Raw genomic sequence first — 18,568 nt, 5'->3', positions numbered from 1 at the left:
GTCACTACTGTTAAGATGAAAAATACCTACACAGCTGACTGCTACTAATCTACAACTCTCATCTTACTGATTTTCTCAGCAGGAAAAAGCCAAGTTAAAAAAAAAAAAAGCCAACAGAGCTTGTAGTATTTAATCATCAATAAATATGGCACAGGAGATTTAACATTATCATCTTGAAATTTTTAAGATTTTTCATCTTTCCTTAGGAAAGACGTGATGTAGGAAGAGGAATAGAGACAAGTGCTCTCAGGTTTATCATTCCCTAGCAATTAACCACTCCAGGCTCTGCTTTCCTCACCTATTTCTCAGCTGTAAGATTGCCAATAACACTATCTACCCTGCCTGCTGTCAAGTAATTTTTCTGACAAGCTTATGTATGGCGCTGTAGAAGCCATTATTACACCATGCAATATTTTACAGTATACACTGGGAATATTGTAAACAGTACAGTTCACATTGAGATTTGAACAGAAAGACCTAGCAATATGCTCAAATCCTGAGAACTTTAGACAGTGTGTTGCCAATAATGCAGAAAAGTGAATCTAGGAAAGTAAGTAACACATACTTTAAAACTTGAAAAGTTCTTATTTGATCCTTCTTCATAGGCGAATAGGGATGAACCAGGTCTGTGCATTCAGTGGACATCATAGCCGTGAAACTTTAGTGATATGAAAAGTTCTAGGTAAGAGCAGGGCTAATAGCATAAAAATATCATAAAGAGCAACTCTGCCGAAGTGAGGAGGCAAAACTGAGGTTAGAAATATCAGCAAATGGGAATAGTCGACATAGTAAGGAATGGATCTTAGTGTAAACATGGTGCCATGAAGCTCAAGGTTAATGAGGAGCCCAGAACTCTTGCTAACTTATTCTTTGATACCAGCATTATCCTAATACCAAAACCAGACAAAGACCTCACAAGAAAACTACATGCCAATATCCCTTGTGAGTGGAGACTCAAAAGCCTTCAACAAATTACAAGCAAACTGAGTCCAGCAACATATAAAAAGGATTACATACCATGAGAAGGGGGACATAACCTGGAAACGAGGCTGATTTGACATGTGGAAATCAATATAATACACAACATTAATAGGGAAAACCACATTTATCTCGATAGACACGGAAAAGGCATTTGACAAAATCCAACATCCTTTTGTAATGAAAACACTCAGTACACACACAGGAATAGACCACAGTATCCTCAACTTGATAGAGTGCCTCTGTGAAAAACTCGTATCTAACATACTGAATGATAGAAGACTGAGCACCTAACCCTCAGATCAGTAACAAGACAAGGATGTCCATACACACCACTTTCACTCAACATTCTAGCCGAGGCAATTAAAAAAAAAGAAATGTGGATTGGAAAGGAAGAAGTAAAGCTATCTCTATTTGTAGTTGACGTGATCTTGTATATAGGAAATCTTAAAGGTCACCTCCCAAAAAGTATTAGAACTAATAAATGAGATTAACAAGGTTACAGGACACAAGATCAATAAACAAATATTAATTGTATTTCTGTATACTAACAATGGACAATCTAAAAATGAAATTAAGAAAACAATTTCATTTACAATAGCATGAAAAAGAAGAAAATACCTATGAATATATTTAACAAAAGACATGTAAGACTTGAACATTGAAAACTACAAAACATGGTTAAAAAAATTTTTTTAATTAAATGGAAAGATGTCCTATATTCATGGTTTGAAAGACATAATGTTGTTAAGATGGCAGCAGTCTATGATTTGGTTTTCATCGAAATTCCAGCTGAGTTTTCTTTTACAGAAATTGATGATGGTTGGCCACAGTGGCACATGCCTGTAATCCTAGCACTTTGGGAGGCTGAGGCGGGTGGATCACCTGAGGTCAGGAGTTCGAAACCAGCCTGGCCAACATGATGAAGCCTTGTCTCTACTAAAATACAAAAATTAGCCAGGCATGGTGGCACACGTCTGTAATCCCAGCTACTCGGGAGGCTGAAGCAGGAGAATCACTTGAACACGGGAGGTGGAGGTTGCAGTGAGCCGAGATCATACCATTGCACTACAGCCTGGGCCACAGAGTGAGACTCTATCTCAAAAAAAAAAAAGAAAGAAAGAAATTGATGAGATGATTCTAAATTTTGTGTGAAGACAGTCTGAAGGGGGAGAATAAATTTGGAGGAATAATGTTTTCCAATTTAAAAATTGATCCTAAAGGTATAAAATTATTAAGACATTGTGGTACTGGGATAATTATATATAGACAAATCCATGGAATAGAAGTAAGAGTCCAGGAATCAACCCTTACATTATGGTAAATTGGTTTTGTCAGTGGTGTCAAGATAATTCACTGAGGAAAGAATAATCTTTTCAGGTGGGAAGATTTTTGTTTTCCTCCACAATTCAAATACTTGTACATCTTATGATGAGAAAATTCCCTACGTGTGGCCTCAGACAGTCATTTTGGTAACACAAACTCAAGTGGAAAACTTGAGTTCGAGACTTGAGTTCGAGACCAGCCTGGCCGATGTGGCAGAACCAATGACTTCTGTTTGGTCTGATTTATATAATCCTACGCAAGCAATAAAAACTTTCAATAATTCATGTTAGCTTAAGTACCACATAGTTACATGATATAATTTCAGTGTTTTTTAATAAAACAAATCTCTAGTGTAACATAGATCTGGTTAATGATCAGCATAAAATAGATGTAGGCCTGTTTTGATGGTCACATCAAACGTTTATTTATTTATTTATTTATTCATTTATTTACTGGGGGGTATGGAGGCTCACTCTATCACCCAGTCTGGAGTGAAGTGGCTCAATCTCTGCTCACTGCAACCTCTGCCTCCTGGGTTCAGGCAAGTCTCCTGCCTCAGTTCCCGAGTAGCTGGGATTGCAGGTATCTGCCACCACACCTGGCTAATTTTTGTACATTTAGCAGAGACAGGGTATCACCACATTGGCCAGGCTAGTCTCGAGCTCCTGACCTCAGGTGATCCGCCTGCCTCAGCCTCCCAAAGTGCTGGGATTATAGGCATGAGCCACCGTGCCGAACCCAAAAGTTCATTTTGTGGTTGCATTATAGTATCTCATTAGAGCTGTGTATTTTGAAACATCTTAAATGTTTTCATCTTTAAAACATGGAATCTCGCTACATTCTTTGTCCAGGAACATCCACAGTACCACCTTATTAGTAAATCTGCTTTATAATAAGATCCTTCTAAAGTAGAAATATTAACCTCCTCCTATTCAGTTCTGCCTTAGAGCAGTGTTATGGTGAGGTTCCTATGTATATAGTTAGCTTCCCAGCGTCCTTCTTCCCTTCCTTTCCCATCACCCATTCAGGCATCCTTGTATAACAATGGCTTCTAGACAGACGTGTATGAGAGTCTTTTTTGTTTTTTGTTTTTTGTGTTTTTTTTTAATTCTGGGACACATGTGCAGAACGTGCAGGTTTGTTACATAGTTATACAGGGGCCATGGTGGTTTGCTGCACCCATCAACCCGTCATCTAAGTTTTAAGCCCCTCATGCATTAGGTATTTGTCCTAATGCTCTCCCTCCCCTAGCCGCCACTCCCCTACAGGCCCCAGGTGTGATGTTCCCCTCCCTGTGTCCATGGGTTCTCATTGTTCAACTCCCATTTATGAGTGAGAACATGAGGTATTTGGTTTTCTGTTCCTGTGTTAGTTTGCTGAGAATAATGGTTTGTAGCTTCATCCATGTCCCTGGAAAGGACATGAACTCATCCTTTTTTATGGCTGCATAATATTCCATGGTGTATATGTGCCACATTTTCTTTATCCAGTCTATCATTGGTGGGCATTTGGGTTGGTTCCAAGTCTTTGCTATTGTGAATAGTGCTGCAATAAACATACGTGTGCATGTGTCTTTATAGTAGAATGATATATAATCCTTTGGATATATACCCAGTAATGGGATGGCTGGGTCAAATGGTAATTCTGGTTCTAGATCCTTGAGGAATCACCACACTGTCTTCCACAATGGTTGAACTAATTTACACTCCCACCAACAGTGTATAAGTGTTCCTATTTCTCCACATCCTCTCCAGCATCTGTTGTTTCCTGACTTTTTAATGATCACCATTCTGACTGGCATGAGATGGTATCATTGTGGTTTTGATTTGCATTTCTCTAATGACCAGTGATGATGAGCTTTTTTCATGTTCATTGGCCACATAAATAGACACGTGTAAGACTCTTCACTCTTGAGTAGCTTGAAGTTTAACTGTAGTCAAATAAGGATAACTTATTTTTAAAATTTAGCATGATTCTAGAGAGTCCCAAAATCAGATGTGTTCAAGAGCCACATGGATAAGATAAAGTGCTGTTCTCATAAGTAATTGGGCATGGGTTGGGGCCGTGCCAGAATGAGGAGGGCAGGGCTTACCTTAAGGCATTCAGATTAAAATAATTAATCCTATTCTGACCTAGAAAGTTTTTTTTTTAAGGTTTATGTAATCCACCAAGCTATAACTTCTGGCATAAAACATAATTTAAACCGTGATATTTTCTGAAGAAATGCTGTGGGAAAATCCCTCTAAATATTTAAGTATGTTATGTGTCTTCCATTCAGTGGGTACATCCAGTATAATCCAGAAATCCATACCTGTTTCAGAACCCTCGTTTCATCCTACATTATGAATTGATTTCATAGGGTAAAGTGTTTGCAATGCATAAGACATTCCCCAAAGAGTAGCTATTTTGAATAGATACACTATATCTGAAATAGATATTTTTTTGTTAGCCAATAGCCCTCTTTCAACTTGTAGTCTAATTTCATCATAAAAGTTTGATAATAAAGCCAACCATAGCAAACTGTTAATGATTCATTTTTTTCTACTTTGATTAACCATTTTGCCTAATAGAGCTTATGATCTTGCTTGCTGAAATATGTTGAAACAAAAAGAACAGAAAGCTTGTAATAGTTTTAAGTTTTTTAACGGTCTAGAAAGTGATGTGGAAAAATACTTACTGGCTGCTGTTATGTTTAAGTAAAATCATGAAATACTGTGAATCCAACCCCAGGGCAACCCCTGGGCCCCCAAAAGGCTCCTTTGTAAACCATTATCCTTTAATTAGTTTAGTAGTAGACTGTGCTTATTAAAGTAAAACAGTAATTAAGTATGCATTTTAGACATATTCTGTTCATATGGAAAACTTGCCAAACTCTAGTTTGAATAGATGCTAAGATTGAGCTTTTTGACGCATTTTAGCAAATGTATTTCTCTTGATTCATACATTTTGTGAAAACATTTTTATTGAATCCAAATTAGAACATGATATAGTGTCTCAGTCACGGCTTCTAAAAAGGGTGGCAGCTACTAATCTTACAATTTCAATCTGTTCAAAAGTAGTTTTCTGTGAAATGCTACAGAGGAGTGAAAGAGGAACTTGACACCAGTGAATCTGCTCTACCTCTGAATGTAGCTGCAGGGATTTGGTAGTAAATGTATCTAAACAGCGCTTTTTCCCTAATTAATATCATAGGAGAGACATTGACATGGTTTGACAGGCACGAGTCTGTTGTAGTATGGAAGATACATATGAGGATTCCTGCCTCTGAGAGCCATCTGCTGGTTAAGGGAAAGCCTACAAAGTAATGCAGATATCTGGCTTGTTCATGTGAATAGAATCTGTTTTACTGAGATTTATGTAAATCCTGGTTAACTGAAAGTCTCATCCACTCTTGCTCTGCTTATGGTCTTGATAATTCATTTCCAGGGTGGTGTTTGATTCACTAACAAGGAAGTCATTGTACCTACATGTATTTTGTGGCAGAAGTTAATTCAGAATTCTGTAGGTGATGTTCAATGTCTTATTTTAAATAATATTGAACTTTAGAAACAGTACACAATATACTTTGTAAACTGAATGTTCTCATTTCCGTTAAGGTAATTCTATCATGCAACCAACTCAATTATTTTTGGTACAATTGTAAATAAAGTGGAATGACAGGGAAGGGACTAATTTTGTGGCATTAATGGGCAAGGAAGATATTATCATATACCACTGCCAAACTCAGCCTTTAAAAAACATTTCCCTTGTAAATATATAGTTTATAACAACTTTAACAAAATATGTACTGGCTAGGCATAGTGGCTCATACCTATAATCCCAACACTCTGGGAGGCTGAAGTGGGAGGATCACTTGAGGCCAGGAGTTCAAGACAGGCCAGGACAACACAACAAGACCCTTACTCTACCCAAAAAAAAAAAAAAAAAAATTAACTAGGCATGGTAGCATGCGCCTGTAGTCCTAGCTCCCAGGAGGTGAGGCAGAAGGATTGTTTGAGCCCAGGAGTTTGAGGCTCCAGTGAGCTGTGACCATACCACTGCACTGCAGCTTGGGCAACAGAATGAGTCCTTGTCTCTTTTTAAAAAAAGATAAAAAGAGAGAAAAGAAAATACTTTATTTGGTAGATTGATAGTAAGTATACTGAAAGCCCATCTGACAGTACTTATAAAATGGTTTACCTTTTTACAGTTCTCCAGAGAAAAGTATATGTCTTATCATAGCAGGCTATATTCAGTAACACTTATATGTGCTGTTGTTTTATATAATTGGGTTAAAGGGGAAATTTAAATGCTACAGATATTTTGTTGCTTTTTCCCATTTTATCATATGTTGGTTTGTAATACCTGTATCTTCATCTGAATAAGCATAACATTGTAATTAAGATCAAGTTCTGGAATCAGCCACTCGGGTCTGAGTTTCGGTGTAGCCGTAGACTTTGTCTTGGCCTTGGCCTTAACCTCTTTGTGCCTCAGTTTCCTCATCTGTAAAAGAGGGATACAGTGTACAGGGATAGTAGTGTCAACCTCAGAGGGTTGCTCTGAAGGTTAAGGCATTTAGGTCAGTGCCTGACACACAGTAAGCATTCTGTAAATACCGCTGTTATCCTCAGCTGTGCCCCTTGGAATTCTGTTGCGATAGAGTGTGTGAATTTACTAAAGCTCCTTCTGCTCTGGTTTTTAAATCTGTGATGTGTATGTCTTCTTTCCAGGCTTGAAAGATTGTCCTGGCCTTTTTAATTTTTTTTTTTAACTCCTGTAAAAACTCCAATTTCAGTGAAGGACATCTCATCATGCTAAGGTCACACATGACGAATGGTCTTTTATTACCGGCTGATTACAGTTAACCCTAATTTCTTTCATGGCAGCCATGCGGCACCTTCCATTTAAATAGAGCTGTTCTTGGATGTGATTTTTTGAGCCTCTCTGGATTTAATTCTAATTTAACTTGCCATTCCAAGTGGGACTGTTGTGCAACCAAAGTCATGATTCACTCATTTGTTCTCTCTGGATCTAATTATTACAACGTGGTACCAGTGAGGCCCCCTCAGGCGTTCATTCACTACTCTAAATGGTCTAACCTTCTGGGGAAAGAAGTGGGCCTTTAGTTATTATTCTTTGGGGCTGTACAGATGTATTTGGTATGGAATTTGGGAACACAGTAACAAGTGTTTTACCTGAACCATTTTCATCATACCAAGCTTATTACTAAAGATTATTGGAAGAATGCTCTACTGGTGTGTGCAGTAGTTACTTGCACATTCCTATTCTTTAAAATAAGGCCAGTTTTTGAAGCGCAGAAGTCAGGTTGCATGCCTGTGAGGATTCTTCGAGTGCCTTCTGAACAAAGGGCATGTTGCTCAGAAAGCATAGGTAAGGCAGAGTGAAAACACCCAGCTGTTCTATTACCAAACACCCCTTCTTATGGGCAGCCCCCGAGTGAGATGGGGCAAGATAACATTGCCAGGAGTAAGGGTCTTTCCCTCACTTTTTCCAACTTATCGAAATGCCTATTAGGGTCAAAAGAAAGACTTTTGTTATTTCATTCACCAGCATCCTACACATTTATCAGTGGCGTCCCACTGAGAAATTTAATTGTAAGCAATACTTTAGAACACACTGCTCTTGAACTTAGAGGAAATAATTGAGACATTTATATCTATGTATTTTTAATGGTTACCCAGATTCCCAGATATTCACTAGCCACTTTGTGTAGCATTGAAAATATGAAACTTGGCCAGGTATGGTGGAACACGTCTGTAATCCCAGCACTTGGGGAGACTGAGGCAGAATTACTTGAAGCCAGGAGCCTGGGCAACATAACAAAACCCCATCTCTACAAAAAATTAAACAGTTAGCCAGGCATGGTTGCGTGTACCTGTAATCTTAGCTACTCGGGAGACTGAGGGGGAGGATCACTAGAGTCCAGGAGTTCAAGATTACAGTGAGCTATGACTGTGCCACCTAGGCCACCAGTCTAGGTGACAGAGCAAGACCCTGTCTCAAAAAAAAAAAAAAGAAACTCGGGGAAATGAGTGTAGTAGTGTGGAATTGAGTGCTCATTGTCTGAAGACTTGGAATCAAAGTATCCTAGTAAGAATTAATTAACCAATTAAGAATTAATAAATTAATTATAAAATTAAAAATTAGGAATACCAGGCTTAATAATGCATTATTTATTCTATTTAGCCAACATTTTTTTTTGAATGCCCACAATGTCCTAGGTTCTGGAAATACAAAATTATTTGGTACCAACAACTCGACTGTCACCTTTCCAGTCATGGACTTGGCTCAGACAAACCGCAGTCCACGGTTGTCGTCCACTTGCCGTGCCCGCTGACTGTGGATTTATGCTGGGGATCCCAGCACAACAGCAGCGCTCTAGGAGCTTGGACTGTCCTGTCACCTTCCTGTGTTCCTCATGTCCTTCTGCACTTCTGGTTCGCTGTTCCCTCAGCTTCACTTACCTTCCTACCTTTCCACAAAAAAATCAAATCAGCAGTTCCGAAAGGCATAGCTTAGCTAGGATTCTTTGACGTGTGAAGATCTCTCTGCCATTTAGAAAGGGAAACCAAGGAGAAAATCGACCCATTGAATGTCATTTCAAAGACAGCTTTACTGGGCACAACTATTCATTGCATATATCCTTTTTAAAAATGATTTTTATTGTACAGATACCTTTAGGTATTTGTTCTTCATAATGTTCTAAAACATTTCACTTAACTCTTTTTTTGAGATAGGTCTCACTTTTTCACCCAGATTTGCATGCAGTGGCGTGATCTTGACTCACTGCAACCTCTACCTTCCCGGCTCAAGCAATCCTCTCACCTCAACCTCCCAAGCAGCTGGGAGTACAGGCACATGCCACCACACCCAGCTAATTTTTGTATGTTTTTGTAGAGACAGGGTTTCACCATGTGTTACCCTGGCTGGTCTTGAACTCCTGAGCTCAAGGGATCTACCTACGTCAGCTTCGCAAAGTGCTGGGATTACAGGCATGAGCCACCACGCCCGGCTAATTTTTGTATGTTTTGGTAGAGACGGGGTTTCGCCATGTTGCCCAGGCTGGTCTTGAGCTCCTGAGCTAAGCGATCCACCTGCGTCGGCTTCACTACGTGCTGTGATTACAGGCGTGAGCCACCGCACCTGGCCCACATTTCACTTTAGAATGAGGAAAACCAGGGCTGAGGTCCTATAGACAATCCACCTGTCTTCATTTTGATGTAAATTCAAAACAAACTCACAGTGAAGCAATTTCATGGCCTTCTGTAGCCTTTGTTTTTGTTTCCCTGCCTGCTGTGTGTTTGGTGGTTGATGGGCTGTGTTGCAGGATTACTTCATTGGTCCCTAAAGAAACATTCATTATGACTGAATTCTGATTTCAGGGTTTTTTTGGTTGGTTTTTAATTTTTTTATTTTTTTACTTTTCTCCTTATATACAGATAGCAAGATAAATAGCTAAAAATCAATGAAACTCAGCAAAAGCCTCTGTTTGTGTGTTTATGCATAGTTACATTTAGACTTCTATATATTCATGTGTAGAAAATATTATACAAAACAAAGTGTTCTTATAGACTTTAACTTATAACTTGCAGAAAACAAATACTCTATCATTTTCTCACTTTTAAAAGATGTTAAACATTGTACAACACTATGAATGACTTCCTTTTTTTCAGGAAAAAAAAGGAAGTGCCAAGATCAATATTTATTTTCATAACTACATATTCCAGAAATGAATTACTGTTGCTCTGTTATCACCACACAGCCTTACTTGTTCATGGGAATCAAACCCAGTGATAAAAATATACCTTGTCAGGAGTAACTACAGCTATTCTTACATGAGGCAGGCCAGCCACACTATTTTGACTCCTTTCACGATAGACCCCAATCCCTGCAACTGTGAGTCAATTATGTGGAAAGTCACAAGTCTACATTGATAAGAAAGCTGAAAAAGGTGGCTTGGCCATACATAACATGTGTTCTTTCATTCTACTAATGTAGATCTTGCATAAAACTGTTTGAGACACAGGTAGATAAATATTGTTTATATTTGACCTTAGCCAACATAAAGCTTTGTTTGCCTAATTTATTAGTAAAAGGGAGAAGGTACGCTGAAATCTTAAGACACATGTGTGCAGAAAGAGACTTTCAGAAAAAAATTCACTGGAGCAGTATAAAAGTGCAAATTACAAGTAGTCTATGTGTCCATCACTTGGGAAATGGCAATGAATATTCACTGGACTCCCACCATATTTCATGTAACTGCATAGTCGGCAAACTACAGCTCATGGACAGAATACAGCCCACTGTTTTTTGGTTTGTTTGTTTATTTGTTTTGTAGAGATAGGGTCTCTCCTTCTTGCCCAGGTTGGTCTCAGATTCTTGGACTCAAGCGGTTCTCCTGCCTCAGCTTCCCAAAGTGCTGGGATTACAGGCTTGAACCACTGTGCCTGGCCAGCCCACTGTTTCTGTAAACAAAGTTTTATTGGAACATAACCACATTCATTTGTTTTTATATAATCTATGGGTGCTTTCATGATACAGTTGTAGAATTGATTAGTTACAACATAAGACTGTGTGGCCCTCAGTGTTGAAATAAAATATTTACTGTCTAGCCCTTGACAGAAAAAGTTCACTGACCCCTGATCTAAGTTGAAATGTCATCAACTGTGAAATGCCCCATTACTTTATGTACCACTAATAAAAAAAGATTACACCAGTAAAACTACAATAAGCCATCAATTGTAAGAAGCATTCTGATTTTAGAGATGGTTAAAATATTAAAAAATAGATCTTAAAATTGGTAAGTTATAAGTATATAGCACTTCAAATAAGTGAATTATGGCATTTATATCAACACGGATGAATCTCAAATGTTAAATGTTGAATAAAAAAATAAGAATAAAACAATTTGCAGAATGATATAAACAGCATGATATTATTCATATGACTTAAAAAACAAAAAAAAAGAATGTCTGTAAATGCAGGTGTGAATAGGTAAACAGAATTTAAAAGAATTGGAAAGAGGTAAAGAAAACTCAGGATAGAGGCTTTTCCCTGGAAGGAGGAGAAAGGACCAGGATCATGGTGGAAAACAAGAGGGGAATTGATCTTCATCAGTAATGTTCAACTTTTAAAAGAGGTGATTTACCAATAAAAATTAATTTTTAAAAGCATCAAAATGTGAACAAGCTGGAAGAAAATATGTCAAAATATTAACTGTAATACATTTTGTAGAGTAGAAATATGAGTGGCTGCTTTTTTATTGTATGTCACTGTAATTTTAAAGAACGTCATGGATAACTAAAAGAGATGAGTCATTATTTCTGTCTCAATCGAAAGAGATTAAGATTTTTTAAAGTACATGTTAATCAATTACGTGACATTATAAACTAATCCTGTTTTTCTACTGGGGCATTCAGATTAAACAACATGCAAGTCAGGGCCAAATTTCTTAGTTAAAACTTTTTTTATAATGGTGGTACAGCTAATCCTTAAAGACAATGCATGTTATTCCTCACCACAAAGCAACTCCAACTAGAAAAGTTAAATGTCAGGTGCGTTTCACCAAACAGAAATAACTTGTCATGATTCATGTTACTGATGTCATTCCTTTCAGCCGGACCTCACTTGTTTTGAAGTGTACCTTGTGATTTTACAGGAGTTTCTATGTTGTCACATGCAGTGCAGACCTTCTTGTGACTTATTAAATGTATCATTTTGTCATTCATTTGTCTGTAGCAAGGCTTCTTATAATCTTCTCTATCAGGATATTCAGAAATTCAAAACCGTGAGATGGTAATTTACCCCTACCAGATTGTTTCTTCTGATCATGAGGAAATACTCACCGACCACTGCTTTCGTTTGCTTTCAGTTTTTATTATTGTCGTTTGAAGCATGTCTTTCTCTCCCTTGGAGTGTTTTGCCAGAAAGAACTCACGCTGCCTGCCTTTTAGGATTCAAAAAGTGAAATCTGCCCAAGAGCGTGGTAGCAAGAACTATGGTCGTGTGGCCTTGAGTCTGTGAAGCTGTAGTGTCTGAGACAATGTTCCCATGCCACTAGAACCAAAACGGGGTGCTGTGCATCTCACCATGTAACTCCACTTTTTCTTTTTCCAGTTCAATTTCACCATTTAGTATTGAGAGCACAAGACGCCAGAGACGGTCTGAATCCCCAGACTCCAGAAAACGGCGTATCCACAGATGTGATTTTGAGGGATGCAACAAAGTGTACACAAAAAGTTCTCACCTGAAGGCTCACCGGAGGACACATACAGGTACCGCTCTGCAGGGCTTCTCACCTGTGAGCCACTGGGAGTCCATAAAGCGCCGGCCAGTTACCTCAGGAGCCTTTCGTACTCATTCAGCCTGTGTACCTCTCAAATCCGGTTCCCTCCTTCTAGGCGGAGTGTATTCTCTGTCTCGAGAAAGAGAGAAACTAGAGAAACCAATGAAGTATTTGAGCTTTTAGAATGCTGGGAACACAGTGATTTAGTAGTCTTTCTCATAATCAGCATCACCACTTAATCATTATATAGTCTATCAGTTTTAAAAAATGTCCGCGTGGGACATAAAAGAGGAAGCTGAACAAAATTATTCTCTCTTAAAGTTAGTATTTTATCCATTCTTTTAGATGGTGCTTTTTTCTCTCCTCAAAACTCTCTCCCAAATAGCAAATAGGTAAGCAACTGGAAAATTAAAAATGACAGATACGTAGCATTGTGGGAAGTTTTTACAAATATTCAGGCATAACTCCATTTGATTTGCACTGGTATTTTTTTATATAGGGAGAGGAGTTTTAGTATTGACAGTTTACAGAAAAGGAAATTGATACCATAATTGACTCACTGCCTTTGCCACTGTTCCCCTATCCATCTAGGAAATGAACTGGTGACTCTGCACTTAGCCCCTGCCCACCCCATCCTCTGCCTTCTGTGTCCCTCAGGTGGCATCCTCTGGCTTCCTGAGCTTCCAGTTCCTCCTGGATGCTTCTAGTGCAAGGCCCTGGCAAAAGACTGAAGATTGGAAGAGGGCGCCACAATTCCACCACCTCTTCTAAGAAGAGTGGTGACTGGACTGTGTGAAGCCCAAAGAAGCCGATAGAGCAGGGAAACTCATGCACACATTCCCAGTAAAACATGGCTCACAGCAAGCAAGTCCAGTCCAGTGTCTTTCCTTGACAGTGTCTGTCACTGACTGGAGGCTTCACATGTAACAGATTCCCGTCTCAGACATGTGAAAGTAACTGAACTCTGTAAACTGCCTCACAGCTTAGGTATCAAAATAATTGAAATTAGCATCCTTTTCCGTTTAGCCCATGTTACCTCTCTGCTCCCTATTCTTTTCCCTTTCCTACTTAATTAGAGACAGGGTCTCACTATGTTAGCCAGGCTGGTCTTAAACTCCTGGGCTCAAGTGGTCCTTCCACCTTGGCCTTTCAGAATTCTGGGATTACAGGTGTGAGCCACTGTACCCAGACTCCCTATTCTACTTATTCTAGATTCTTCCTTCTCTATGATTCTGAGCTTCCCAACGAGAGGTTTTTATCTGTTTGTGAGGCTCTACTTTTAAGTCAGTTTCTTTATCATTAAGGCAAAGAATGAGTGTGAAGACATGGAAATTGAATAAGTATATTCCATCCTGGCCGGGTGCAGTGGCTCACGCCTGTAATCCTAGCACTTTGGGAGGCCGAGACGGGTGGATCACGAGGTCAGGAGATCGAGACCATCCTGGCTAACACGGTGAAACCCCGTCTCTACTAAAATACAAAAAAAATTAGCCGGGCATGGTGGCGGGCGCCTGTAGTCCCAGCTACTCAGGAGGCTGAGGCAGGAGAATGGTGTGAACCCGGGAGGCGGAGCTTGCAGTGAGCCGAGATCACACCACTGCTCTCCAGCCTGGGCGACAGAGTGAGATGCCATCTCAAAACAACAACAACAAAAAAAGTATATTCCATCCTACCAGTAGATAGTGAGGACAGATCATGGCAGGAAGTATGATTAGGCCATATTACTGACTTTATAGGAGCATTTCTGTTTTTAAAAAAATGACTTTCTACAATGATTCATCACATATTTTGAGTTATCCCTATTCTCTTTGAGCTTTCTGGAATACATATTAGCCTCATTTTCACACAGACACCTCTACTTCTCTTACCCAAGTGATGAACAGTGAAAGAGAGGAAAATTTTTAATCAGGTACTATTAAAGGATTGAACTCCATGCAGTATAGGATTGCATTTTACAGATTCTAACATATACCGTGAGAGCAGAGGAGACATCATTTATGCATTGTCATTCAGAACAATCTGAACCTGGAATGCTATGCTGAAGCAGAATTCATTAGCTTGGCTATTAATACAATGAAATCACAGACTCTAAGGGTCAGAATGAACTTTATATGTTACAGTCTAGTGTTTCCTAATTAGGGGAACCCCTTGCGTGTCATATTTCACAGAGAGCTAGTCACTGCTATGCAGTTTTCTGCATACTTATGTGTATTTTTAAAAATTTGTTCTTAACAACCAGATGGTTGTAGCTGTTATTATCTTTTTTGCACTTCTGATTGACTACTGTTCCCACATTAGTAGTTTAACCAACTCTCCTTAAGTGCCCTGAGTGGCCGCATATTCTTCTGCAACACAATCTGAAGGCACAGTTCTCTCTTACAATGTCCAGTAGCCTCTTACAGTGCTGTTTAGGTCTTGGAATCTTCTGGTTGAACAGAATGACTCTAATGATAATGCTATAATTTTCACTCATTGGCCCCGGTGTTCCTCTCAACACTGTCATGAACCAACTCACATCTTAATTCTCCAGATCAAACACCTCCAGTTTTCTCAGCTGTGTCTTCATAGGTTCACTCCAGCTGATCATTGTGTCTTTTTAAGTTTTCATACCACAAATTGAGGGAACACATCCTGTGAATGGACTTCTCTTAATACAGGTGTACCTCAGAGATATTGTGGGTTCAGTTCCAGACCACTCCAATGAAGTAAGTATCACAAGAAAGCAAGTCACACAATTTTTTGGTTTCCCTATTACATTTAAAAGTTGTGTTTACACTGTACTCAAGTGTGCAATAGCATTGTCTTAAAAAAGTACGTATCTTAATTAAAAAGCACTTTGTTGCTAACAAGTACTAACAAGTCATCTGAGCCTGTAGAGTCGTAATCTTTTGGCTAGTGGAGGGTCTTGCCTCTGGGTTGATGGCTGCTGACTGATCAGGGTGGTAGTTGCTAAAGGTTGGAGTGGCTGTGGAAATTTCTTAAGACAACAATGAAGTTTGCCACATCGGTGGACTCTTCTTTCATAGAAGATTTCCCTGTAGCATGTGATGCTATTTCATAACATTTTACCCACCATAGAACTTCTTTCTAAATTGCAGTCAATCTTCCGATGCTTCTTTACCAACTAAGTTTATATAATCTAAATCCTTCATTGTCATTTCAACAGTGTTGACAGCATCTTCACTGGGAATACATTCCATTTCAAGAATCACTTTTTTTGTTCATCCATAAGAAGCAGTTCCTCATTCATTCAAGTTTTATCATGAGATTGCAGGAATTCAGTCACATCTTCAGGCTCCACTTCTAATTCTTTTTTTTTTTTTTTTTTTTTTTTTTTTTTTTGCAACAGAGTTTCCCTCTCATTGCCCAGGCTGGAGTGCAATGGCACAATCTCGGCTCACTGCAGCCTCCGCCTCCCAGTTTTAAGCAATTCTCCTGCCTCAGCCTCCTAAGTAGCTGGGATTACAGGCATGTGCCACCACACCTAGCTAATTTTGTATTTTTAGTAGAGACAGAGTTTCTCCGTGTTGGTCAGGCTGGTCTCGAACTCCCGACCTCAGGTGATCCACCCACCTCAACCTCCCAAAGCGCTGGGATTACAGGCATGAGCCACCGCACCTGGCTCCCCTTCTAATTCTAATTCTAATTCTAATTCTCCTGCTGTTTCTACCACATCTGCAATTCCTTCCTCCTTGGAAGCCTTGAATCCCTCAAAGTCATCAATGAGGATTGAATCAACTACTTCCACATTCCAATTCATGTTGATTTTTGACTTATCATGAATCACAAATGTTCATAATGGCATCTAGAATGGTGAATCCTCTCCAGGGGTTTTTAAATTTAATTTGCCCGGATTCACAACGGGAATCACTAGCTATGGAGCTATAGTCTTATGAAATGTATTTCTTAAATGATAAGACTTAAAAGTCATAGTGACTCCTTGATCCATGGGCTATGCATGTTGTGTTAGCAGGCAGGAAAACAACATCCATCTCCTTGTACATCTCATCAGAGCTCTAGGGTGACCAGGTGCATTGTCAATGAGCAGTAATATTTTTCAAGGCATCTTTTTTTCTGAGCAGTAGGCCTCAACAGTGGGCTTAAAACATTCAGTAAACCATGCTGTAAAATCCAAGCTTTGTTGTTACATTTATACAGCGTAAGCAGATTTAGCATTTGATTTAGCATAATTCTTTAAGGGCCCTAGGATTTTCAGAATAGTATATGAGCCTTGGCTTCAGCTGAACGTTACTAGCTCCATTAGTCCCTAACAAGGGTCAGTGTGTCCTTTGAAGCTTTAAAGCTAGGCATTGACTTCTTGTCTCTGGCTCGGAAAGTCCTACATGACATCTTTCAAGAGGAGGGTATATCATCTACACTGAAAATCTGTAGGTTAGTATGGCTACCTTCATCAGTGATCTTAGCTTGATCTTCTGGATAACTTGCTACAGCTTCTACACCAGCACTTGGTGCTACAACTTGCACTTATATGTTATGGAGACAGCTTCTGTCCTTAAACCTCATGAACCAACCTCTGCTAGCTTCCAGCTTTCCTTCTGCAGCTTTCTTACGTCTCTCAGCTTTGAAGAATTGAAGAGTTAAGCCCTTGCTCTGGATTAAGCTTTAGCTTTGGGGGATATTGTAACTGGTTTGATCTTCTATCCAGACCACTCAAACTTTCTCCAAATCAGCAATAAAACTGTTTTTGCTTTCTTATCATTTGTGTGTTAGCTGGAATAACATTTTAATTTCCTTCTGGAACTTTTCCTTTGCTTTCACAACTTGGCTAACTGGCTCAAGAAGCCTAGCTTCCAGCCCGTCTCAGCTTCCAACGTGCCTGACTCGCTAAGCATAATCATTTATAGCTTTTGATTTAAAGTGAAAGATGTATGACTTTTCCTTTCACTTGAACACTTAGAGGTTATTGTAGGGTTACTAACTGGCCTGATTTCAATATTGTTGTGTCTCAAGGAATAGGGGGGCTCAAAGAAGGAGTGAGATGGGGTAGCAGCTGGTCAGTAATGAAGTCACAACACACACAACATTTATCTATTGAGTTCGCCATCTTGGGTACAGTTCATGGAACCCCAAAACAATTACAGTAGAAACATCAAAAGTCACTGATCACAGATCACCATAAAAAATATACTAATAATTTAAAAGTTTGAAATACTGCGACAGTTACCCAAGTGTGACACAAAGATGCAAAGTGAGCACATGCTGTTGGGAAAATGGCACCGGTAGACTTGCTCGACTAGGATTGCCACAAAACTTTAATTTGTAAACACACACACAACACACAAACACACACACAATATCTTCGAAATGCAATAAAGTGAAGTGCAGGAAAATAAGATATGCCTGTATATGCAAAAATGGTGTTAAGTTTTTTAGCAGTTTACTCTCTCTACTAGGTTATCTAAATCAAAAACTGCTGACAACTGTATCTTGTCTAACCCTTGTATCTAAAATAGATTTCTTTTAAACCTAAGCATGCAATGTTTTATGTATGGTTGGAGCCATCCCTTAATGATGGCTTTGCTTGTAAGTAGTGTGTTCCCTATCACTGAAAGTGTTGAGGCACAGGCTGGAAATACAGGACAGAATCATTATTCTGAGGGTTGTACATACTTTTTCAAGTCTAAGAAATAATTATTTTATATTCATTTTCTTGATTTGGGCCCATTATTCTAATAAACTGAAACGACTTGAAAGTTCTCCCCACCCACTTTGCTTTTATTATTTTTGCTGTCTGTTTCAGCTTCTTCATCTATGCCAGGTAATTGATGAATGTATTGAATGGGATGCGTTCAAGGAAAAAACCCAAAGACATGATCCGAGAGGTCTCCATTCAAATAGGTCTTAGTTCTTTAAACAGTAGCCAAAATCCACCTAGCTCTCCTGTTTCCAGCTCACATTTCTCTGCCTCACAGTTACATCTAATGTCCATGTGAAATACCTGCCCAAAACCAAGATATG

General features: G+C 39.1%; 1 protein-coding gene across 4 annotated transcripts in view; it reads left to right on the top strand.

The window, feature by feature from the left end:
- Positions 1–18,568, top strand: part of KLF12 (KLF transcription factor 12) — a 447,122-nt gene that overhangs the window by 404,612 nt on the left and 23,942 nt on the right. For 2 of the 4 annotated variants that reach the window (XM_015439340.4, XM_065532966.1), the window contains exon 7: positions 12,421–12,578. The exons of the other annotated variants lie outside the window; for them this stretch is intronic. In XM_015439340.4, coding sequence (XP_015294826.3) covers positions 12,421–12,578 — 158 coding nt within the window. The remainder of the gene's footprint in view (positions 1–12,420; positions 12,579–18,568) is intronic. 4 annotated transcript variants of the gene reach the window in all.

The sequence above is a fragment of the Macaca fascicularis genome, chromosome 17 (genome assembly GCF_037993035.2).
Source record: "Macaca fascicularis isolate 582-1 chromosome 17, T2T-MFA8v1.1".
NCBI lineage: Eukaryota > Metazoa > Chordata > Mammalia > Primates > Cercopithecidae > Macaca > Macaca fascicularis.
The sequence above is the reverse complement of the archived record's forward strand: the minus strand, read 5'-3'. Positions and strand labels throughout refer to the sequence as shown.